Genomic DNA, 25,403 nt, shown 5'->3' with positions numbered 1-25,403 from the left:
AAACCTTTGCTACTCATGATTTTCGCTAGATGAGCAAGAAAGAATGCGCAAACTACAAATCCTAGCTAAGATATACATTTAAGGCTAGGAGCATCAACCCATACGTAAATATATATCTAGACCAAAAAAGACTAAAGAACATAAATCAAGATGCGTTCATTTTAATAATGAAAATCTCAAAAAATTACATTAGTTGTTGCTTCCAAAAAATAGAAAAATACTTACCTCAACCTTCCATAGACAAGATGTAGAGGAGAGCAACCAATCCATAATGACAACCCAAAATAAAAGAGAAATATAACCTAAAGAAGCTAGAAAGATAGAGGAAGAAGAAGAAATTCGAGCTCCATTTCGGCCTCCATGGATTCCAACTTCATCAACCATAAAAAATGAAGAGGAAATATAAAGAATCACGACAGTGTCCCGTCATCGCGCCCTAATTGGCCCTCGACATCCAATGCAGCGTTGCGGTGTTGAGTGCTTTTCGTATCCGTCAAAATTCGAAGCACCACGATGTTGATGCGCTTCATTGCCTTATGCGCTCTCTGGAATTAACACCGCTACGTTAGACCTCATTGAGGGTATTTTTGTTCTTTTATGTCCTTTGAAGCTCAAGATGCTCAGTATCACTCCTAATAGCTTCAAATTAACCCTATATGGCCCCTAACACTCCGGAATGCATAATTTTCTCGAGTTCCAACATAAAATAGATAACTAAATACATTAAATATAACAAGTCACCAAGATTAAAGACATAAAATTAGCTCTTTTCGAGAGCAAACAGTGACCCTCAGAAGCGATAAGAATCTACTTGGACCCATGGCTATTAAGGATGAATTGACAGAGTAGTTTGGAGGAAGAGCTTGCGAGAATGAGAAAGTTGAGGAACATAAGAAAGAAGAAGAGCTAGAGCCACCATCTTCGAGGAGGCCTTCTAATTCTATCCCTTTTATTCCTAATTTGATTCCTTAAACTAAGAGATTTCAATAAGTGAAGTTAGATGTCCAATTTAATAAATTTTTTAAAATATTTAAAAATTAAAAAAAAAAAAAAAAAAACTTCAGATTAACATTTCTTTTTTAGAGATGCTGAAGTAGATGTCAAATTATGTGAAGTTCATGAAGGACGTCTTTTCTAAGAAGAAGAAGTTCAACAAATATGAAACTATTAGCTTGACTGAGAAGTGGTGTGCATTGAAAAAGTAAAATTGAAAGATTCTAGGAGTTTTACTATTCCCTACACCATTAGAACTATACTGTAAATAAAGCTTTATGTGATCTTGGTGCTTTCATTAATTTAATGTCTTTATTCGTCTATGAAACCCACCACAATATCCTTGTAGTTGGTAGACCGATCCTTAACTTATCCACAAGGTATAGTAGATGATGTATTCATTAAAATTGACAGATTTATTTTTCAATTTACCCTCCATTATATTCCATTTAGAAAAACCTTGTGTGAAACTTATAATTAGTGTATCAATTAAATCCATAAACTTTCATAAATGAATCAACTTAGATTCTTAGTCATAATTTTCTTTGAGAATGCCCATGCATTTACTCTATCATCAATTTTAATTGAGATTTGAATAAATCTACACGTGTTTGTTAATTAATGTATAGATGATCTTCAAAGGTAATTATAATTGTTGATGTCAAAATCCAAACAAGGTAAAACACACTTGATCTTCACGTGACAACAACGGTAAATTTGTAATTTAGAGAGAAGAAGACCTACAGAATGAAGAAAAATGGCCCCTGATGCTAAAGTCAGAGATAGGGATACAATGGAAAAGAAGTCAGGAGTTCATATTCTAGAATAAGATCTAAATCCTACATCACAAGTTACCTCATGTAGAATTATAATGATGTATTTATAAGGAAAATGAGATGAAGTTTACCTTTTCTTCTTAAGATTGGATGAGATAGAATTTTCCTTATCTCACATAAGTTAGGATTAGATCTAATTGGATCAATGATTAGTTGGCATCTCAACTTATTTGAACCGAAATCCACTTTATCTTGTATTTATTCTCCCTTATCTTTTCCTTATTTTTTGCTTATTTTTCTAGTGTAATTTCACCTACAACATTAATGAAGGATTTTAATTTATTAACTTATGAAAATTTAGATGTTTAATTGACTCAAATTATAAGCTTCATACTAATTGGTTGAACAAAATCTAAATGAGGGTGTAAATTGAAATTCTACAAAAATCCAAGGTTTAAATTGATAGAATTATTAGCTCATAGTTTTAATTGATACAGTTATCAAAGTTCAGGAATATAAATTGATATTTTTCCTTTTTAAAATTAGAAAATCTTTATTTTAATTTCCAAATCTAATTTAGCTCTTCTCCAATGTTGAAATTGAAGGGAATGGAATATCCATAGCGGAAGCATGTGAATGCAATTGAGTCTCAAAATTCATTTTACAGAACATAAAGTAACTCAGAAGACGGAAATTGATAAACAACATTCATTGAGCATGCTATTTACAAGTGTGATTTACAGAGCAGAAATGGAATCAAGAACATACTCTTGAAGAACCAAGTCTTCTCGCTTTCTCTCCCGATCACAGAAAGATCACGATCTTCTCCTCTCAAATTCCCATTCTCAACAACTTGAAAGTAGCAACAATTACTTCAATAAAGAACACCATCATAAGGAGTCATCATTATTCTCTAGGATGAGAATCGGAGCAGAGTTGTTGGCTCGCTAAGAATAATTTTGGTAGAAAGAAAGGAGAGATTGTTTCCTTTTGTTTGAGATAATTATAGAAGGAAAAAACACAGGAGGTTGAAGATCAAGAGCATTCACACCCTCTGTAAAAATGCATTGAATAAGAGATTAAGGAAGAATGGTGATTATTAAAAATAACTCCCTCTATATTTTTAAAATTCAAAAATAATAATTTTGAATTTTAAATTATATATATATATATAACCAACTTTATTATATATGTAAAAAACTATATGTTATATATGTAAAAAACTATATATTATATCACATATAACTTATAGTTTATATTATATCACATATAATACAACTTATAGTTTATTAATCTCTCATATAATCTATGGTATTAATATGAATCATATTCCCATTAATTTTAACTTATAGTTTCTATATAAATCATATTCAAACAATTAATATTTGAGTCATATTCATATATTCAATTCTCTCAATAAAACTTTATATTATAATGTATCATATACATTATACTTCATAATAATGTATCAGCATACATTGTATTAATTATATCACATATAATTAATTCTCTTTAATTAATATGAAAAATTCAAATTAATTTAAAATTATTTGATTATCATTCATCCTAATTGAGCTAACAAAGGGACCTTATGGACTTACAAATTGAAGCTCTAATGATATTTGATTTAATTACTGTCGGTCACTCCACTAAAGATCGATAGTTACATTCTTCGCACAATAGATATATTTCTATGTCCATTGGATATAACCAATCAATAGTGCATTGACTCTTCACGAATTGGTCGTAAGTATAACTGGGCCAAAATTACCGTTTTGTCCCTGTAGTTTCATCTAACTCTTTAAGTACCACTAATCCCTTTAATAAACAATTAGTCATAATCCCATTATAACTAGACTTCTCTCTGGCCAGTGAAAGGGTGAGGCCCTCATTGTTCAAGACCCAGAATCAACCCTTAAGGGTGCAATTCATCTACTTGCTATAACAAAGAGAGTGAATCACCAAAATGGTAAGTTTATTGAGGCAGTGAATCTGGTCACTCTCACTCATACAAAACAAATGACCGCCTTCATAGACGGGAGTTTACAACTCACCTAGGATTAAGATCAAGTCATCTATGGTCATCCTAGTAAAATGTAAGTCTCTTCTAGCAACAATGTCATAAAGAGAGACTAATCATTTCGCGGCCCGGTCTTACACAAACTCTTTGCATAGGATACCCCTGCTCACATGTCTCCACATAAATGAACAGGATCAAATCATTTGTAATACTTTACAAAAATTGTAATAATTACAAAGTAGGCTATATCTATAGTATCACCAGGGTAAGGTACCCAACCTTATCTACTTACTACAGACCGTTCAGGTTATTACTTAAACATGATCCACCTATATGTCTCCACATATATGTTTAAGTAACATAAAATAGCATAGGATCTTAGTTTATTGGATTGAGTCAACACACATAAAATAACAATTATTTTATTGATAACAATTTGTTTATAGATATTTAATAACTACAAGAATATAAGAGATTTAGGACACCAATCCCAAAAGAAATATTTATGGAAACCAAGATACTATTTTTTTATTGATTTAAATACCCTTATCACCTTAAACTTTTACTCTATAAATTAACTATTTAGGGCTAGTTTGATAATATTCTCATTTCTCACTTCTTTCTTGTTTCTATTTTTTTAAGTATTAGAAAAAGAGACATGTTTGATATATACTATTTGTATTTCTTATTTCTTCGAGAAAAACAGAAATAGAAATGTGTATAATACCTATTTTTTTGTTCCTTGTTTTTTAAGTGAAATAAAATTTATCACGCACAATACAATAAAATATATAACATTGATTAAAACAAATATATAACATTTAAGAGAAATTTGAGTTGTAATGAATGTGTGTTGTAATGAATGTGTGTTGTAATGGGTGAGAATTACAAACCAACACCAAATCCAACAAACCAAACATGGATTGGTCAAATTCATTCCAACCCATTCCATTCAGACCCTATGTTTTAGGATTCTAAACTTGTGTGCTGAACACCTCAAGATAAATGTCAAATTTGAAAACTCGATCACACCAAAATGTTAACAAATTCAAACCTAGGGACTAAAAATGCATTTTCTTTCCCGTCTTTTTATTAGAAGAAAAATTATTATATGTATAAATAAGAGAGAGAAAACTATCGCATAATTAATAAAGAAAAGGACAAATATCAATTTATACTCGTGAATTTTGGAGTTGTATCAATTTAAACTCTAAACTAATAATTGTATCGATTTATACTCAAACTTTGGAGGTTGTATTAATTTAAACCCTGAACTTTTGTAAGTGTGTCAATTTAAATCCTGAATTTTTATAATTGTATCAATTTAAACCCTCCATTATGTTTTATTTGGATACACTTATGAAATTTCAGGGTTTAAATTGATATATTTATGAAAGTTCGAGGTTTGAATTGATACACTTATGAAAGATCGGGGTTTTATTAATACAATTATTAGTTTGAAGATTAAATTGATAAAATTCCCAAAATTCAAAGCTTAAATTGATATAACTATTAATTAGGATTTAAATTGTTATACCCAAAGTTTATAATATAGATTGATATTTACCCTAAAAAAATTATGCATTTCATCGGCCCGTGAAATGATAAAGATGTAAAGTAATTAACATCAGGAATAAGGAATGAAAATGAAATTGATGGAGATTGGAATAAATTTACCTATTATGGGATATAGAATTCTTAAATTGGTTGGGTGAATCTTACAAATTGATTTCATTAGTGTTTGTGATCAAAATGGATTGAAAAATAAGTCTTATGAAAATGAAGAGTTATAAAACTTTTACTATTTCAAACCATTTTAAATTTAGTGGAGTATCATTAACTTTTTATAAATAAATAGAAAGAGAAATTGTTCATTTTCTACCATTTTTTTCCTTTCTTTATCAATTCATAAGTAAAAAATGCTTAGAAAAAAAAAATATCTTTTTGATCCGTGAGTTTTCAAAAATAGATGTATTTGGTCTCTAATATTTCAAATTTGTCATTTTAATTTATTGATTTTTAAGAATAAGTTTAAAAGGTCCTCTACCGATAAAACCATTAAATTTAGTTGATTGAAAGTTGACATGACGATATGACTTGGAAAAAAATATATTTTCAATTTTTTTTCTTTTCTTCTCTCTCTTCTTTTCCTCCTCTCTCCCTCCTCTTTTTTTAGTTATTTTTCAAAAAAAAAAAAAAGTTTCAAGTGTAATTAGAGATGTCCACGGGGTGAGGTCGGAAATGGCTTCCCCCCCCCGGTTCCCGTTTACCTATTTCATTTACCATCTCCGTAAAATTATCCAGGATCGAGGGAATGATTCTCTACTGGAAATTCACGGAGATTGGGTTCCCTAAGAAAATTGTTTCTATTTAAAAAATAATAATATTTTAAATAAAGATACATGAGACAATGATAAGTTACCAAAAATAAGAATGAACATAGGTTGCGTTGCTAGATGATACTCTTCGGAATATATTTCTAGTAAGAGTTTATCACTAATCGGAGTCTATTTCTTTACTATATTTACAATTTTTTTAAAGTATTGCTAAGTTCTAAAAGGACTATTAATTGCAATTATCCTAATAATAATAAAATTTAGATAATATGATCAGAAACTATTTCACCAAAAAAAAATGTGGACCATAACATCAACCCAAAAAGATGAAGAAGGATGAAGAGAAATTTTAAAATTTATAAAAATGTTAAAAGGAAAAACTCATGTGGTGGTGCACTTTTGTAAATAAACACACTTTGTAACATAACCAATGGAACTTTTTCATATGACTTATATTCTTTGCACACATAATGAACAATGATTTCACTTGGAAAACAAACTCTTATAATTATTTCATGTGTCTTTATGATTAGTAAATTTTAAAATTAAATTAAATTAAAATCTCAAATTATTTTTGCACAATAATGAAACTATTAATAATGGGTGTGAAAGCAATGAAGGAGATTCAATCATAAACTAAGTATTGTTATTAACAAATTATTTCAATATATCATTCCTCCAATAACTAAAAATAAAAGGATGTATATATAGACATTTAGGACCATGGTGAACAATTTTTTATTTAAGAGAAAATGATATAATGAACATTTTTCATAGTGAAAAAAGTATGTTTATTATTTGAATTCCTTTTCAAAAATATAATTGGTTTTTTATGAAAAATAAAAATAAAAAATGACAAATGACAAATTGCAAAAGTCACCCTAAACTATGGTAGTAATTGCAATTATACCCTCAAACTTCCATTTGTAAAATTTGAGTCCTCAAACTTATACAAGTATTGAAATGAGACCCCTTTAAACTTACATAATTGTAGAAGTCGTAATGATCATATAAGTTTGAGGGCTCTTTTTATTATCTAGTGGTCCAATTTTTATAATTATTGTAAATTTAAAGGTTCAATTTTAATATTTGTATAAGTTTGAAAGCTCAATTTTTATTTTTTTTATAATGAAAAGTTTGAGGGTATGATTCATAAGTACCGCTATTCTGGGAGTGTAGTTTTTGCAATTTGTCTAAAGAAGAAGGCCTCAAATTAATTATAAATAAAAGAAAAATGTTGCATTACAAAACTTCGAATATTTGTGTTTTATGTTTAAATTATTTTTAGGTTTAGATTTCTTTTGTCAAACGATCTTTTTACTTTCGAAAACATTCATTTTTGTTTATTTTGATTCTTGCCTTTTTATTCATATTCTTTTAGAAAGTGATCATTTTGCTCAACTTTCCATTCATAATTTCAACCTACACACTATATTTAATTTCTTAAATTAGGTCAATAGCATCGTATTAAAAAAATTTTGCAAAATGTGAGTTATAATTTCGTAAAAGACCAAAGCCTACTTTTTTTTAGTATGAAGACTATTTTTAAAATACATGAGTCAAAAGGACCGAAACAAACTTAGGGCTTGTTTGGTGGAAGGCTTTATATATGGGAATTGACCCAAACATACAAAATTCATGTTTGTTTAGCAGGTTTCAACACTCTACTTGGGAATAAGCTATACTTAGGCATCCTCATTTCCCACCGCCGGTGTTGTTTATTCTATTAAAATATTTACCTAACTCATTTTTATAATAAAAATTTATTAAATGAATGTAATTACTTTTTTACATAAAGAATTAATTAATTAGCTAACAATGTCTTAAATATATTTAATTAATAAATTAGGATTAATTAAATCTTAATTAGTACAAAAAATTATTTTCAATAATAATAATTTATTATTTTTTTATAATCAAGCAATTATTTATTGAGATTAATTTTAATTTGATTTTTTATTATAAACATATAAAAAATTTAGTATTTTTTTTGTTAACATATCCTATTTTTATCTCATTTTTTACTTTTTATATAATATATTGTTTATTAAAATATATTTTCTTATATTATTTAATTAAAACTAAAATAACTAAGGTTGAACTTAATTAATTTATAAAAATGATTAAATATTAGATTATAGTAAATATGAGTTCATTTATTATATTAATTGGTTAATTTTAATTAATTAAGAATCAATAATAATTTTAATTATAAATTACTTAATTTTTAAATATTTATAACTAAAATTATTATTGCTTCTTAATTAATTAACTTTTATCAATATATTGAATGATATTTATTTTTTATTTAATTAATTTATTACAATTATATAAGATTGTCATACTTAATTTCATAAATTAAATATAAACAAAAAATTTATTCATAAAATTCTAATAGCATTTCGTGTATACAACCAAATACAGTCATCTTTGATTTCAAGACATTCTATTTCCATATATCCTTTATTCTCAGGCATCTACAAAATCTTAAACCAAACGGCTCCTATGTGGTTGCGCTTGAATTTATTGTGTTGAGTTGGATTTCCTTTATTTCTCCTAATACAAATACACCAGTTTGGACGTGAAGATTTAAACCTCTAGTTAAATAATATAGAGAAATTTTCAATTTAGCTCTTAAATTTTGTGGATTGCATCAATTTAAATCATAATAATTGTATCAATTTAAACTCTAAACTTTCGTCCATGAATTCAATTCTTATACATGTATAAACTTGTTTAAATGTCATAATTGAAAATCTAAATTGATTCGCTTATAAAATTTAGAGGCTTATTTTTAGTACAACAGTTGTGGGGATAGGAGATTGAATTTCTTCCCCATATTATTGAGCTAAATTCACTTTGACTTAAAGTTTAGAGATTTGATTGGTAAAATTATAAGTCTCACTCAATATTTATCCAAATAAAACGTAATAGAATGTATAAATTGATTCATTTATAAAAGTTCAAAATTAAAATTTATTTAATTATTAGTTCAGAGTTTAAATTAATATATAAATTGATATTTTTTTTTCCAGAAATATATACCATAACTAGAGCATAGTTAATCTACAACCACACCAAAGGGATTTTGATTTGTTTTTTTAATTTGATTTTGTGCAGGGTGCATTATTGCTTAATTAAGAACAATATAACCAAGTTCAGATTCTATTTCCTCTCTTTTTCCTTTAAGTATGGTATTAAATTTAACATGTCGATATTTCTATTAATATTTTTACATTATATCTTGGATGATCAATATTTTAATATAACAGAGACTAATACATTTAAATATCATATGAGTTATGCTTTCTTGAATAGTTAATCAATTTATTTAAAAATCATAAAAATGTTTATTTGTGAAAATTTTTAGTTTTAATAATTTTTTCAAAAATATTTTATGAATAATTTGATAGACATTTCCAACCGTTTGACATTGATATCAATATTTTAAACTTGCTTGTTAGGAGATGAAAAAGGGTTCTTTAACAGCACATTCCTTTCTTCCCTTTGATTACTTTCTTTTTACTTGAATCAAACTTGCCAATGGCTACCACATTCAAGAAAAAAATGAAAACCCCACAATCATTTTCACTCAGAATTCCAACGAAACCTTCCTGTTCTTCAGCCATGGCCATCATTTCCCACTCTCACACTTCACCACAGAGAAAACAGAGACACACATGTGGAGTGTCACCAGTGAGAGAGCTAAAGGAAATGGGAAAAAGAAATTGAAGCCAACAACCTGATGAACAGGTGAAGAAATTGCAATTTTATTGATCTAACTTTCAACTTTTGGCAACGGCGGAATAGTAATTGTTTTTTGTTTTTGTTTATTTCAAATTTTCTTTTTGTTCGATTTCGAACATCGAGGAATTCTTTTGCTTGATTGTTGGGAAAGTAAAAGGATGCTTGAGGGTGGGGACTTTGATAGGAAAGAAAAAGGGAAAAAAAGGGGAAAATATATGCTTCAATCTATTTTCAACCTCTTCTTTTATTGTGTTTTCTTTTCATGGGGCCCTTCACTTTTTCAAAAAAAATGTCTTACATGGAATTGGGAACTTGGTTTTTCTCTTTCCTTCTTTGTACCCTTTTGATGAAATGAAATGCATCTTCTGTTTGGTGAGAGAGTAATGAACCACATCTCAAACTTCATCAAATCTTGTTGTGATGAACCATTTGTCTTCATGTGTTTTTCTTTTATATCCATCAGCTTACATGCACTTCGACTAATCTCACGAGACAATCCGTCTGACTCTACAACATTTAGATGTCAAGTAAACTTATAGGATATTAAATTTTAAGTAGATGGCCACCATGAATTGAACCTATGATTTATATTAACCCTTTATCAAAATGAGTTTTTGGTTTCCTTTCTTTGTTTGTTTTGGCTTTTGAAGAGTGGGAGATTGCTACCCGAAGATTTTTCAAATTTTGGGCAAATTTTGTTCTATTTGTGTGACTTTTTGTGGCATGGTGTTAGGCACTTTATGTGTTTGAGCTTCAATCAACAAACAGATGATTCTCTTAACCATTGGGGTCATTCTTTTAGCTGAAACTGATGTATGTTGTTTTAAAATTTGCCAGTTGGTCCTAAACTAATAGGCTTTCACTGTCATTATCAGACATGGTGATTGTTCTGTTGACAAAAAGATCTTCAATCAATGCATTTTAGGCTGAAGAACCGCATATGTGTTGTAATTATTGCAGTTTTCTTTTCCATAACACATTGATTTCTCTGGTAAAGAGAGAAGTCTTTGCTTAATAGTTCTGATTCCTTCATATTATGGATTAAATATCACAATATATGTATAAAAAGATTAACATGAAAATATAATAAAATAAAACTCAATGGTGCCAGGTAAAGACTTGGGGAGTAATGAAGGAAGGAGGGGCAAAATGCCCCCCCTGAATCCAACTTAGGTTAAGAAAATTTTATAAAAGAATTAAGATTTTGAAGTTCTCTCTACCTTTTGTCCCCTAAATTTTCGACATCAAAAGAGTAAATATGGGAAAAGGTAAATTGTAAAAATTTGCCCCTCTTTCAGAGATTTATTAACTCTATACCCCTGTGTTTGGTTACATTCTCTAAAGATCCTGTGTTCAAGCCAACTTAAAACTTAATGACTTAAAATTAACAAATATAAATTTAAAAACATTGATCGTAGTCTTCAACTTTGCTTTGGCTGAGATGTTTGGAGATACCCTCCGATGTCTTGAGGACTCAAAAACTTACTAACACGAAATTCTTATTATCATAAACTTAATAACTTGAAACCCTTGTCTTCTAAAGCTAGTTTGGGGTAGGCAAATCCTTTCTAAAGATTAGTGGGAGGTGGGCATATGCAAAATATGAGTGGAGCCCACAATACCCAGTTATTAATAAATAAAAACTGATGGTATGGTTTAATTACTTTAACATATTAAACTTGCAGGTGGTACAGCAAATGGCTTTAGTGTTTCTGACAAAAGTTATGGGTTCCTCTCAATAGTTATGTGAAGAGGAGAGATATATGAGGAATAATTGTGGCCTACATCACATTCTTTCCTACCTTTGCTCTTTTTTGCCACCAAACCATTTTCTTTCTTCTCTTGAATCATATGGATGTGCTTGTGCTTGGTACAGCATAGCTGTAAGGTGAGCTGAGCAAAACATTATTCTCTTCTGTTTCTCTTTATTATGTCGTTTTATCTTTATATCTTTCTTTGGAGGAATAATTTGCTACCTATTCTTGTTTTTTCTTTTCTTTTCTTTCATTCTTTTTTATAGAAAATGGTTATACAAACAAGACATGCCTTCACTTTGGGCCAAACTTTTGTTTTGCTTAAATTAACATCAATATCATGACTCCTTTTTGTATTCTTTTTCCTTTCATCTGATTTCATGGTGTTTTTATATGAATTTGTATGAGATATTGCTACCCTCTCCATGATGGCATCTGAAGGGACTTATTCAATATGAACTGGGTAAATGTATTGAGAAATTTCAAAATGTATTTTTGAGCTAAAAGATCTTGAGAAACTATTCAACATGGCTGTCATTTTATAACCATTGAATGATATCTAAAGACTCGTCCAGTGGTTGTCCTGCAGCAGACTATTGAAACGATTTGTATAGAGAAATTATTTTAATGTTACTCTCATTTCATTGACAAGAAATTTTTTAACAGTCATAGCATAGGTAGTTTTAATAATGTCTCCATAAAAACCATTATCACAGAATGATTAATTATATCAAAGCACAACTCTATCAATAAATATGGATGAACAATCATATTATTAAAGTAAAAGTAATGGTTCTGAGTATGGGGTTAGTGCATACAATTATTTGATTCAAATCTTATTTTTGAAATTGAGGAGATGATCTGAATAGGCAGGCTGTGAAACCTTCTCCAACTTCCTAAACACCTTTAGTTACCTCATCCATGGTGACCGGGTTTAGTTTAGACTAAAATCTAAATGAAATTTGTTTCATCTAAATGAAATTTGTTTCATCTTAATGGAATTTGTTTCTTTTAAAATGTGGAAACTTTTTGCAATTACCAATAAGTCCCTATTTTGGCTTCCCAGACAGGAAGGGCCATTCTTTTGCTTTCTTAAAGTTTGTTGCTTCAGACAAAGTATAGTATTCACTAAGCTAGGCATCACAATTGAATGGAAAAAGGTGTATTAATCAAATTATAATTAACCCTTTTCCCATTTATTTTATTTTTCGATAGTGGAAAGTGCGAGTTGAGGTGAGTTGGCTGCTTTCTTTATTAAATAATGTTTTGAGAAAAATAGATGTCTTGTTTTTTCATGACAGGTTAGCTATGGGATTGGAAGTATTGGATGCAAACTATCCTTCAAAACTAAATCAAAACTTTAGAAACTCTTACGAAACTGATTAGTTTATAACAGATTATTTTCGTCATTTTTGATATCGCGTCATCAGAATATAACTAACTGCCATCACAGAGGATCTTGGACATCTTCATCCTCTTCCATTGGCTTGTGTAAGTTCTTGCTTTTTGTTTATTATTCTCTTCTCATTCTTATTTTAACACTTCCACACAAACATCCCCAAACGAGGGGAGGCCCCGATATCTTAATCATTGAAGCATGTACATTTAGGAAGAACAAAAAACATTGGAAGTTCCTTTTTCTGCAGTTGGCTGAAGATCTAAAAAAAATAAGACGAGGAACCCCCTTCCCCCACCTGACTCCATATTGTGTGTGTGTGTATGTGTGGTGATGATGGCCTTTTAGTTTTTTTCTATGTCTTCATGGAAGTTCTAAACTTTTCTAATTTGCCCCGTCCTGCTTTATTACCATTGACTTTATAAGATTTTTGCGCTCCTTATGAAAAATTTTGTGGCTCTACCTTGGAGATGGGATTCAAATAAGGATGCTGAGAAAATCAGTTTGTTTTCAGGGCTAAGGGGTCATCAGCATTACATTCTTATGTAGAAACCATTTTCATCAGCATCATTTTTGCTCCAAGCATTCAGTTGAAAAAGATTCCAAGCACTACCTCAAAGTTAAAGGCAGAAACTACAGAGCTTGCAAAATATTAGAAGAGGTATGAGTGAGATTGGCTATGAAAGATCAAAGTCATGGAACATTTACACAACTCCAGACCAAAGCCCATCATCTCAAACAGGCATTGGTCAAGAAGCTCCTTGGAAGAACTTTGGATCCTCCATGAATGCCATTTCCTTTGGCTTTGTTGCCACTGCAATCTTGATATCAATGTTCCTTGTCATGGCCATCTTTGAGCATCTGTTTAGACCAACTTCTCCTTTCTCCTCATCTGATGAAGTGACAAACAACTCCTCAGAATCAGGTCTGGCCGAGAAATTCTCAAGTCCAAATACGGTACGTTTCGAACTGAGTTGTTTGTCTTTACATTTGAAGTTTCTTGGGGTTTATATCACCATTCTTTGTTTAATATCATTATAACTCTTCAGTGCTCTCCCCTTCCCTTGAAACAAGTGTTTCAGTTGCTGAGGCCTTAAAACTACTTCATATCATTATCGAATAAGTCCTTTTTTCTCTTGAACAGATTTGCTTAAAAGATCAGTTGAAGGCAACTTCAAGCAACTTTTCTCTCTTTGTTCTAGAATAATTATAAATATGTTTATCTTTAATATCTTGGTACTTTCTACAATATGAGAAGATATCTATAACAGTTCGTAAAAAAAAAAATCACCCTTCATATTTCTTTTCATAGTCCAAAAACACGTATAGAACAAAGATACCTTGAGACTTGGATGTACATATCTTTTTCTCCAATGAAAATCGGTATTTAAGTCAATTCGTATGCATCTTGATTGATCGCATGACGCGGGATAATCTTTTGAAATTTTCTAAAATTAGTGTTGAGAAACTTGTGGTGTAGGATATTTGATTACCTAGATAGGGATAGTCATTTGAGACAAGGAGTGAAGTTGTGAAGTCGAGGGAGTTGTGAACTCCTGGGACCTATCGAGTAAGGAGTTAATAACGTATGAAATTGATGTTTTTGGTTGTGGGGCCAACGAACTTGTTGGACTAAATAGGAACTCCACACTCTCTAACTACTCGTCAACTTCCTGGATCAAACACCTCCTAAGAGAATACTGGTTCTACTGACTTGTTACACAAGTAGCTACATAAACTTCATCCCTTGACAAAAATTGCACAGAAAATAACTGTAATTTCCCTACTAGTCTTGCTTTTGTTACTACTATATTTCAAAAATAACTGCCATGCTAGGCTGAAAAATCCCCAAAAATCAAGTGTAGTTTGACTTTTGAGTCCATTCAAAGAAAAAAAAAAGAAGAATGAGTTTTTTTAAAAAGAAAAAGGGACTAATTTCTCTTCGTCTTCTTCAAGAACATGATGATCTTTTATCACAACAGTGACAAGACAAAGAACATCAACACAAACCAGTAGCAATGATTACACAATACATGCTTTTCTTTTAAGGTCAAGTCATTGTGCCATTGAATTGAACACTTGGGAAATGATTTTTTTTTTTTTGTTTTGTTGAGTGTGGCTTTTCTGTGACAGGTGTCAACATCATATGCATCTGATTTCTCAGTGTTGATGCCAGGTCAGCACATCCCCACCTTCATTGCTCAACCAGCTCCTCTGCCATGCCAAAGAGAGGGGATTTACTGGCCATCTCATCACCATAATTTTTCAGGTCCTTGAAGCAAAATAAATGATGTTCTTCTTGCCTCAATTGAAACCAGTTGATGCATTTAGGAAAACTATCAGCTTTGCTTCTTCTCAGAATAATAGTAATAATACTTGTGCTTCTTCTCATCCACAGGGAGATTTGCTTAAATGCTGATACTTCTTTTCCTTTTCTTATTTTTTTTCCTTTTTCTTTCTGGTTCGCATCTGTAAATTGATTATCAAAGAAGTCACAAGTATTTACATGAGTTTTACTTGTTTGATAAAGATTTAAGTAGAAAATCACTTCACTTTTCTTTTGTACTCTTTTAGGCTGATTCAGGGTACTTTCAAATGTTCTACATTAGCCTCTTTTTTTTTTCTTTTTTTAAAAAAAAAAAAAAAAAAAAAAAAGAGAGAGAAAAAGAAAATTGAGAACTTACTTTAGCTTTTAAATTTTATACAGAAGTAGTGTTCTACTCAAAGGTTTAAAATATCGAGATCGAAAAAATATTGAGGTCCCAATTTTGATCAAATATCGACGTGGATAGATATTTCTTAAAAAAAACTACAAAAACAAAAAAGTCCAAAAGTAATATTTAAATTGATAAGCAAACATTTTATGTTTTTTAAACAAGTTAAAAAATGTTTATTATTTATATTGTATTTTATTTTCGTGATTACTTTATTGATTTTTTTAATGATATAATGAAAATGTATGTCGAACTCATGAGATGTGAAAATGTCAACGAAAATGTTTGACAAATTTAATACCATGGCTCTACTTTTAACTTTTAAATTCTATGTAAAAGTTTTGTGTGTGTTTAAAATACATTTACAATGATTTAATTTAAAAAATAAGTCATTTAAAAAAAACCACCCCTCAAAATAGTTTTTCAAGTATATTTTAAATAATTTTTATAAAAAATATTTAAATAAAAATTAATTTTTAAAATAATATTATTTTTTTTTTCATGTCAATTTAAATGGACCCTTTATGATTCTATTTGAAGTTTGGTATTATTTTTTATAGAGGAAAAAAATGTATGCACAACACCTGTGCTTATCAAGTTATTGGTCAAATTGTTAATCTAGGTACAATTTTCACTTCTAAGTCCATTGTCAAATTTGGAAAGAGAAATTTTCAAAAATAGAAAAATAAATAAAATTATTTACACAAAATAATAAAACTTTAACCTTCTTTGATAAAAACTAGTAAGGATTGATAGAAGTCTATTAATGTCTATAATCGTTGATAGAAATGTATTAATATCTATCAATGTTCATTTTTGCTATTTCTGTTTCTGAAAATAATTTAACCTTTTCCCTATATATGAAAATTTCCATTTGAAAAGAGGTAATGTAAAATTTTTATTACATGAATGAGAATAAAACAACGAAATAAAAATTAAACTAGATAGAATTGAAATATACATATTATACGGCACTCACTTTATCTTATGGATGTAAGTTTACAACGTACCTTTCCAAAATGAAGAAAAGGCAATTCAAGGAAAATTATGACAGTCCTGCGACATCATCTTCCTCACTCAGTGCTCAAAAGTTTCTCAGAGCTTCAAAAATTCAACAATTTAAAACGAGTGTTTATATGAAGACTCTCATTCACATACATGGCTACAAACACAAGAAACATTTGAAATCTCTACTTATCCACAGAAGACCTGAAAATGTTATGTACAAATACGTCGTCAAACGTGCAAAAAAACCTCCAACGTGTCGAATTCGTAATACCTACGCAAAAAGTAAATTACATCACCAACACCAACATAGATGACTCCTTCACAGCAGAATCATCCGACGTTGTCTCACCCTTCTTCCTTGAGTTCTTTCATTCCTTTTGGCTTAAATTGGATTATCGTCCTAAAGAAAGGGATCCAACTCTCTTACCAATTCTCCTTTTCATAGCATTTGTGATCCTTAACCTTGGTTATAAGATCTGCTGCTGATTCTCGATAATCTTGGCAGTTTTCACCCACCTGCTTTACTGTGCAAACTTCCATTCATACTTGACATCGGACAAACCAAGCTAATTATCATTGATTTCTTCTTCATCTGGTAATATTACAGTTAGTAAGGAAAACTTAACCCGAAGGGAGATCCGCCCCTTCTCTACCATGAGTCTTGCACCAGAAACAACCCAATACCCAGGAGTCTCTTGGGGTCCTCTCTTCATTTCTGTGGTATCTACAAATTTCAGAAGCTTAGGGGCTTGTACAGGTACTGGGGGACCCCCAGGATATACAGCAGAGTTTATATTCACATCAGCTGGTTTTGGAGGTGGTTTCATAACTGTTGAAAAATGATGACTGATTAGTGTTGATATAAGACCAGACTTGGCTGCCAGTCCAGGTGAACCTTCCCACTCTGGCTGCCTTACAGCCGTTGCTCCCAAAACCGAAGAGAAGCGGAGTCGCAGAAACAGAACATTTCTCATCCCTTGATTTACAACCTGCAACTGTGCCCCAGTTACTATTGAGAGATCCTCATCGGCCTCAACAGGAGCAGTGCACACATGAGAAAAGTACTTGGACTGAACTTTTTCAAGATATCTGCGATCATGTGATTCCTGACGGACGTTGCCATTTGGATCCTCCGTAAGTTGAAAAATCTTGGGTAAAGAGGAGAGGTGCTGCAAGTGGATGGACAAACAATTGCTTCTTTTACCTTCCAAATAAAGCCGGAGACCTGTAACTGGCCTCCTGCCCACATCAACCTGTGATGAAAGACACGAGTGAATGTGAATCAAAGGTTTTCAATTATATTTTCTAAAGCTAGAAAGACAGAACTCAAAACCAGTAATTTTGGTCCATTATTATTATTAACCCTGGAACGAGATAATAATCTGGGTCAACTAGATTGGTTCTTTTTATTAACGATAGATTTTCAGAGATTCTGCAATTCTACTACAAGAAATTCAGTCTATTGCTTGTTTATCCTGAAAAGTCAAATGAACCAGCACAACGATACACCAACGGTTAAGAAACCACTAGCATCAAAGTAGGAGTGTCATACCACATTATAATCAGAACTTCCTACTAATTTCTTGATCCACAAGCATTCTTACGCCAGCAAACAGTAAGGCATGCTGCTCAACTGGCACATAATGTATACCTCTGACCTGGTCAGAGGTCAAAGGTTTGAATACCCCACCCCCAGGCCCCACATATTGATATTGATGAACCCAACGAAAAACAGCAAAGATGTTTGGATGATGATAATTGATAGATGTAGCTTAACCTAGTGCAGCAAAGACCAAATTAATGGAACTTCATCCTTATTCTTATCATATTTCCTATTGTCTGCTCTTGTAAGGATCCAACTACCAACTACATAATTTTGGATGATAACTAGAGGAAACGTTGTTCCAAGACATTTTTACATGCTCAAGATCCAAATTTCCCAAGTCTTAAGTTAAGAATGATAAAAGAAGATACCAGAATGTAGATTATTCATAATTTAATGCAGTACGCAGAAACCAAAAACTTCAAGAAACAGAAACCATACAGGCGTAGTATTCACATAAAGCTTTGATCCCATAAGGCTAAACTGAAGAGATGCCAAATTGTGTTGTTTCCGCTGTGGACCAAGTGGAAGCTCACTGAAAATTGGCGCCCATTGCCTTGGGAGCTGAAACTCCAAAAATTGATGAAGCTCTTCAATTGGTGGTTTGTCTGCAATAGTGAAAAGGATGTATGAAAAAATATAATTGGACGCCTTGGGATCCAAAGCTAATAACACCAGTAGGTAAATGCACCAATTGCAATGATCAAGGAGCCATGAGAACCAAAATTTATTTGCATCGAAGGTAAATTATAGTATGGGTTTCCCAATTAAAGCAGCATTTTATTACTTCTCTTTTCTTGGAACCTATTTTGAAACAAGAAAAGTCTTTATGTTAATGTAGTGTAGTGGGGAGGTGTCATCAAAGGTTCAAACTCCCAATCGGAAAACAAAAGATCACCCAAGTTGAGTAAATTTCAAAGGGAGTTTTTTCTAGATCAAGTATTTCTGGCGAATTATTTTCTATAATTCCTTAAAACCCATGGGCCAACAAATTCCCTCCATACCATGGACCCAGGAAGAGAGTTTAATCCAACTGAATTTAGAAAAACCCAAACAAATAAGAATACAGTCTATACTCAGGTTTCTTGCTCTCTGTAGGGTTCATTTCTATGGATTTTTATTATTATTCGTCTGTCTTTTATTCTCAACCACGGAGCCCTTTTTTATAATTCCTTTATACAGGCTCCTTTTGTATTGGACTTTTCTTTTGTACTTTCTTTTTTATTGCCTTGATGTAATATTTCATTTATCTCGATAAAAGTGAGATATCTGTGTGTGTATGTATATAAACAAGGCATATTGATAAGCCAGCACGATCTATTTTGACTTTGCAAGCAGGAGGTGCTTTACTCACATCGCAAATAAAGATTTATTGCATGGCTCAAGAATCCACTTCCTGGAACTCCATTCAATAAAGAAGTAATTGGAATGAAGGACATTGATATCACGTCTGGCTCCAACTGAACTGTCTGCAACCACTCATGATGAGGGAGGCTAATCCTGTCGCTTCCACCTCTTCTCTTGCAAATGGGTACAATATCCTGGCAAGCAAATTGATTTACTAGAAAATATGTCAAAATAACCCAAATTTTCTCTTCACGTGTGACAATATAAGATTAATACAAGAGTAAGTGTTGTAGAAATATCCAACAACCCTCTCCAAAAAATAACTCAATGAATATCACCTCCTGATAGACCTCCTAATCGATTAAATATGAGTATAAAAGAAGAAAGGGGAGGAGAGAATCGAGAATAGATTTCTGTTAGAAGTTGGTTACAAACAAGTGCCCCCAAGGGAACGTTGTTCTTAGGGGTCGTATATATTTCAAGTTTAGGGGTGGGATGGGTATCTTTTGGCTAGTATTCTAAGAGCGGCTGTATTTGGGAGAGGAGGGGAGCTTTCTAACTCTTCCCTTGGTTTGCCCATATTGATAAATAAATTCCAGCTTATATCACCTTGAGTGGAGAAATTGCAGAGCTAGCATCACCAAACCTCAAATGTTGCTCCCTAATTTCAATCTGAAACAAAATATAAATAGATTTAGATGAAAACTTCCGACAGAATGCCATGCATGTTCAACAAAGTCAGAAAACTTTTGGCAATGTTTATGGATGAGTAGTCCATTACTTTCAAATTAAAATTCAATTAAAAAGAAGAAAAACACCATTCAATCAGTTTACTGGATGGGCTTGTGAATCTTGTACTTTAACGAGTGGAACACACTAACAAACCAGTTAAATCCAGGAGTCAATAAAATATATAAAGAATGTTATTATTTGGTTACTAGCAAACAAAAACAGATGTCATTCTCTCCTTTTTCTTCTTTTTTATTTTTTTAGTAAGAAGGGTATAAGTTAATATATAAAGTAATCTACCAGGGAATGTAATCAAATAACAGTTACAATGTCAACGAGGGGATGTTAGTATTAAGCTTAGAAATGGATGAATGAGATAGGAGGAACGATTAAAATATAACCATGCATTGCTTTCTAAAGAAACTAAGATAATAAGCATAGCTAAGACAAGTTTACATAACAAATATGGAAGTTCAAGAACTAAAATAGACTCTAAACCCTTTTCAGTTTTCAAATATTTAGCAATCATCAAGAACTATAATAGTATTTGGTTGATAAACAAATTATGCTCAAATATCAGAAACCTTGTCGTTGCTGTAAATCCGTTCAGAACCCGTTCCATATTGTGCAATGTTCTCTGAAAACCTTTTATCTGCCATCTCCTTCAAACTCTTCTGCACTTCAGAAGGTTCAGAAGGTTGAATAGTAGACGAATGCTGCTGCTTCATATATATCACATCCTTTCCTCCCATCTTTAAGCCAACAATAATGTGGGTGCCGAAGGTTTCAATAAACCTGAGACAATTAAGTAGGCAAATGATAATTTTACTTCCCAAACTCAAAATAGGTGAAAAACACAATCCAACTTGTTATACATCAGTGTTTCCAGCCAAAGTTGATAACATTTATTGTGGCTAAAATATATGCAAATAACCCCCATGCATTCGTAATGAGACTTAAAAAGAAGCTAATATTTAAGGATGAAACAAAAGAAAAAGGATAAATCAATCCTTCGTTGGCATCACATTATTAGAAACTGTTGATAGCAGGCCATAAGATTTCCCCAAAATTAATTACGGAGACCAACTAGCAGGACAGTCATAAGGCTTACTAACTACTAAAACAAATGAGGAGAGCAAAAATGCTAGATCTCCTAATTAATTTAACACATAAACCTGACATACAAAATTAGTTATCATTATTCTTTTCCTCTTTTCTTTTTTCTTAGTGTGTTAAGTTTTTAAGCCTCTGATGTATCAAATTAAGTTGTTAAAGCTTCATCCCTCTTTAAATGTATAATTATACGGTTAGTTGGTTAGTTAGCAGTTTTGGTTTGTTAGCTTAGGCTTGTTGGTCCTTGCCTACAAATAAAGGCTGGATCCCTTCATTAAAGAGCTAATAAAATCATTTGAGTTTTTCCTTTAACTTTGGTATTACACCAGCCTCCTTCCAAAACCTCCCCACCCTTAAAAACTCTCTTGTCCTCTCAAATTAAATAGTCAAATTAATTATTATATTGATCACTCAACTCAAGGACATGTTGCTTGTTCTCCACTAATCTTGTAAAACTAAAACAAATTATAGGAGTGTGAACTAGAAGGAATATAACACCATTTCACTTAGTAAGGAGGTAATAAAGAAAAGGGGAAAAAAAATGGTCCTGTATCTTGTAAAAAAGAACAGACCTTGCAAGTGCAGCAGGGTCCCAAGATGATGGCACAGCTTTCCTTACGTGATCGCAGAGTACCATCTGTGATTTTTCCAAAGCAACTGTGTACAGGGTAATGAAGACCCCATCAAAAGCTAGGTTCTTCGTATTGGCCGCATCTTTCTGCCAACATCCTGAAAACTCGAACATGGTGTTGAAATGACCTGAAGGAATTTTACCAGTCAAAGTCATCTCCTGATTAAACTGCTCTGACATCTGCATTATAAATTTTTAATGCTACATGATTAGTAGATATTGAGAGAACAGACAAGAACAGAAAAGTATGATTTTGCAGAATTGCACATCATCTAGGATTGTAAGAATATATAAAAAAGAATTATATGGAAATTTATTTTAACTTCTGAAATATAGGATTTCATGATGGATTGCTCCAAGAAAAATCAAGTGACTAAAAATGCACAAGAAATATGACTATGAAATATTACGCTTTTCTTCCAATAATATAGATTCAAAACCTGGAAAGGAACTCAATAAAAAATCTAAGATTAAAACAAATACATTTTATATCAGTTTAGAGGCTCTTGAATACTCTAGCTGAAATTACCACAAACTTGATTTTCTTTTTTTTTTTTTTTTTTTGTGGAAAAGAAACAATGGACTATATTAATCACAAAAAGAACAACTTAGGGGTGGAGGGACAAGATGTCAATCCCCCAAAAGAACTAAACCATCAACGCCTACCAATTGTGGAGGATTTGGTTGGTTATAATTGCATAAGAAAACCTTGTGTCTAAAAATCCAAAAGGACGAAGTAATTTGTACAAGGTTACAAAAATCAACAAAACAGTTAGACATATCTTCAAAAATCAACAAAAGAATTAAATTTTTTATACATAATAATTTGATCATTTCATCTTTTTTTCTCCCAGGGTTTATAAGGTAAACAAGAATGTAATAGTATCCTTAAACAGCTTCTCAAATTTAAAAAGCTACTTATATGGAGATGTACTTTAATGCACGATGTTGTATAACTAACATCACAAATGCAGGAATCAACATGCAGTTTCATGTATACATAAAAGCATACACAACCTATGTTGGTAAAAATCTATTCCTCCTGGAGACCTTGCAAGACCAAAACCATGGAAGAAACCGGCATGAAATTTTGGGGAATTTTTCCTTTTCTTATGTAATTTTTCCCTCACACAAACAGCTAAGGGAGTTGATGCACAGCCCCCCTACAGCAGAAACAAGATGGCTGTGAATGTTTAGCCCTTGCCCGTGAGAATTCTAGTTGTCCTAGTCAACTGTGTTGCTGTGGTCAAATCTGAGCATGTGCTTTCTAACATGTTGCAACTTGCAAGCCTTCAAGTTCTATCCAGTTAACGACAGTGGTTTCTTAGCGGATGCAATTTTGAGGGTATAAAGAATTGGACAAAATTCACCATGAAGGATAGTTAAAACTGTACTTTTATTCCTCCCCTGACCCAACAATCTATCTACATTTCAACAGAGTCAAATGCCAAACTGATTTACCAACAATAGGACATCGTGCAGAGTCCTACACTACTACAGCATAATTGTACAAAAGCTTTTCAGAAGAAAATCACAGTACCAGATCCATAACTATCCAAGCATTAAAACTAAGAGCAATACCTGTTGAAAAGAGAGAACATCAGACCTGAACCTCGTTCGCTCCCCTTTGTCACACCTAATTGATTTGGGTACATTTGAGATTAAAATCCCACCAGGAAGAACAATCTCATGACCCACACCTTCATCAATTTCTATCAACCGAGAACCATGTAAATTCCCTTTACAATACTTGAGTCTTAGATCTATTGTTATGTCATATCCCCGACCAATGGACTCAATGGCTATCTCCGCTGCCTTGGAAGGATGAACTTTAAGCGCCATAACTCAAGCACACATCACTCTTGACCTAGGCCATATGAACCCTACACAGTAGCAGCAAATAACAACTAAATAAATACTAAGCTGAACAAAACAAGAAGGAACATAAAAAATAATAACAAATAATAAGACCCGACATACGAGGTGGAGGACATATCCAGCTCAAACAAATAAGCTAGATCCAAAGCTCCACAAACACTACAGCAAATCAAATCCCAAGTCAAATATTGACCCAAACATAATTTATACAGTTCGGAATATCATCACCAAATCGAAAACTCCAGTGGGGTAGCAGCAATTATAGTTTAGTAAACGTTGTGATAAACAAAGCTGGTTGACGATCCCCAAAAATGGACCAATAAGAGCTCAAATTCACAAGTAAAAATAAAATACAAGGAAAAAGTGGAGACCAGAATCTAATTAGACAGAATGCAGAAAGAACCAAGTTGGGGAAGCAGAAAACTACAAAAACAACCGTCATTGTCACAATGCTTACATTGAAAAACCTGGAATTGGAGACTGAAATTGCAGAGGCGAGCTTAGAGAGACGAAAGAAAGCCCTAAAGTGAGATGGAAATTGAGAGGATGAGAACGCAAAGTAAGAGGAGTAAAGTTCGAGCCCTAGACTAGAAGCGAAGAAATATCAAAAATGGAAAATGGAAAACAGAAAAATAAATTAATATATATATCTATATATATATATATTTGGAGGGTTTGACCAAAGACTTTTCATTGACACGTGAGAGAGAAGCAGGTAATCCGTCCGTCAAACTTTCCGGTTTTTTTTTTTCAAATTGGGTAGAGCTAACTTCACTGCCTGTGATGAGTTCAAAAGCTCACCTTTTGTTTTGGTTTACTATTTTAATCCAAATACCTGTATTAATAATATTAAAATGTGCCATTATTTCTATTAATATTTTTATAATTTAACCTCATACTTTCATTATCTTATAGAAAAATTCACAAAACATACAAAATACACTAATATAAATATAATATAACTAATAAATGTGTTAAATTGTTTAATCTAAAAAAATTTGTTTAAAAGTCATAAAATATTTTTTTATTCATTTGAATTTTTTTTATAATCTTACCAAAAATATCCATCGACATCGATATTTTATCAATATTTTTGTCCACGTTTTTATAAAAGTAAAATCTCAACATTTTCGTCGACATTGATATTTTAAATCTTACTTGTAGTATACATTCATTTTGGTTTGTATATTTTTCTAACGTCTATTTTGGCCTTTGTATTTTTTTATTCTTGTTTGATTTAGTTTATGTGCTTTAAAAAATACCTTTGAGTTTTGAAAAGATTCAATAATATCTTGAAACTTAAAAATCAAATATACCTTTACCATTGGTATATAAATGGAAACCATTAGTGCCTTTTT

The 25,403-nt window shown here is 31.5% G+C and overlaps 2 protein-coding genes across 3 annotated transcripts; one reads left to right on the top strand and one right to left on the bottom strand.

Annotated features, from left to right (window-relative positions):
- The first annotated feature begins 13,539 nt into the window (after positions 1-13,539).
- On the top strand, positions 13,540-15,532 carry LOC120092185 (uncharacterized). The gene is made up of 2 exons (XM_039050418.2): positions 13,540-13,979; positions 15,156-15,532. Exons 1-2 carry the CDS (start codon positions 13,686-13,688, stop codon positions 15,297-15,299), a joined length of 438 nt encoding a protein of 145 aa, XP_038906346.1. The 5' UTR covers positions 13,540-13,685; the 3' UTR covers positions 15,300-15,532.
- Positions 15,533-16,677: 1,145 nt separating this feature from the next.
- Positions 16,678-24,683, bottom strand: LOC120091035 (MAC/Perforin domain-containing protein). 2 transcript variants are annotated; one of them, XM_039048830.2, is made up of 9 exons: positions 24,503-24,683; positions 24,148-24,204; positions 23,749-24,050; positions 22,109-22,347; positions 21,008-21,218; positions 20,304-20,366; positions 19,702-19,888; positions 18,789-18,955; positions 16,678-17,997 (listed from the first exon to the last, which is right to left on the bottom strand). In XM_039048830.2, the coding sequence occupies exons 3-9, from the start codon at positions 24,007-24,009 to the stop codon at positions 17,311-17,313; spliced, it is 1,815 nt and encodes a 604-aa protein (XP_038904758.1). In that variant the 5' UTR covers positions 24,010-24,050; positions 24,148-24,204; positions 24,503-24,683; the 3' UTR covers positions 16,678-17,310. The 2 variants fall into 2 exon arrangements, with proteins under 2 accessions (XP_038904758.1, XP_038904757.1); XM_039048829.2 differs by lacking the exon at positions 24,148-24,204 and having other exon boundaries at positions 24,503-24,682.
- Positions 24,684-25,403: the final 720 nt, after the last annotated feature.

Source organism: Benincasa hispida, chromosome 11 (genome assembly GCF_027475165.1).
Source record: "Benincasa hispida cultivar pf3 chromosome 11, pf3_genome.v1.1, whole genome shotgun sequence".
Taxonomy (NCBI): Eukaryota; Viridiplantae; Streptophyta; class Magnoliopsida; order Cucurbitales; family Cucurbitaceae; genus Benincasa; species Benincasa hispida.
Note: the sequence above shows the minus strand (reverse complement) of the source record. Positions and strands in the feature narration are given on the sequence as shown.

Coding starts and splice junctions, on each gene's coding strand:
- LOC120092185 (XM_039050418.2), top strand. CDS start 13,686: ATGAGTGAGATTGGCTATGAAAGATCAAAGTCATGGAACATTTACACA. Junction 13,980..15,155: donor AATTCTCAAGTCCAAATACG/GTACGTTTCGAA, acceptor TTTCTGTGACAG/GTGTCAACATCATATGCATC.
- LOC120091035 (XM_039048830.2), bottom strand. CDS start 24,009: ATGGCGCTTAAAGTTCATCCTTCCAAGGCAGCGGAGATAGCCATTGAG. Junction 22,348..23,748: donor ATGTTCTCTCTTTTCAACAG/GTATTGCTCTTA, acceptor TTTATAATGCAG/ATGTCAGAGCAGTTTAATCA. Junction 19,889..20,303: donor CTGCAATTTCTCCACTCAAG/GTGATATAAGCT, acceptor TTTGCTTGCCAG/GATATTGTACCCATTTGCAA.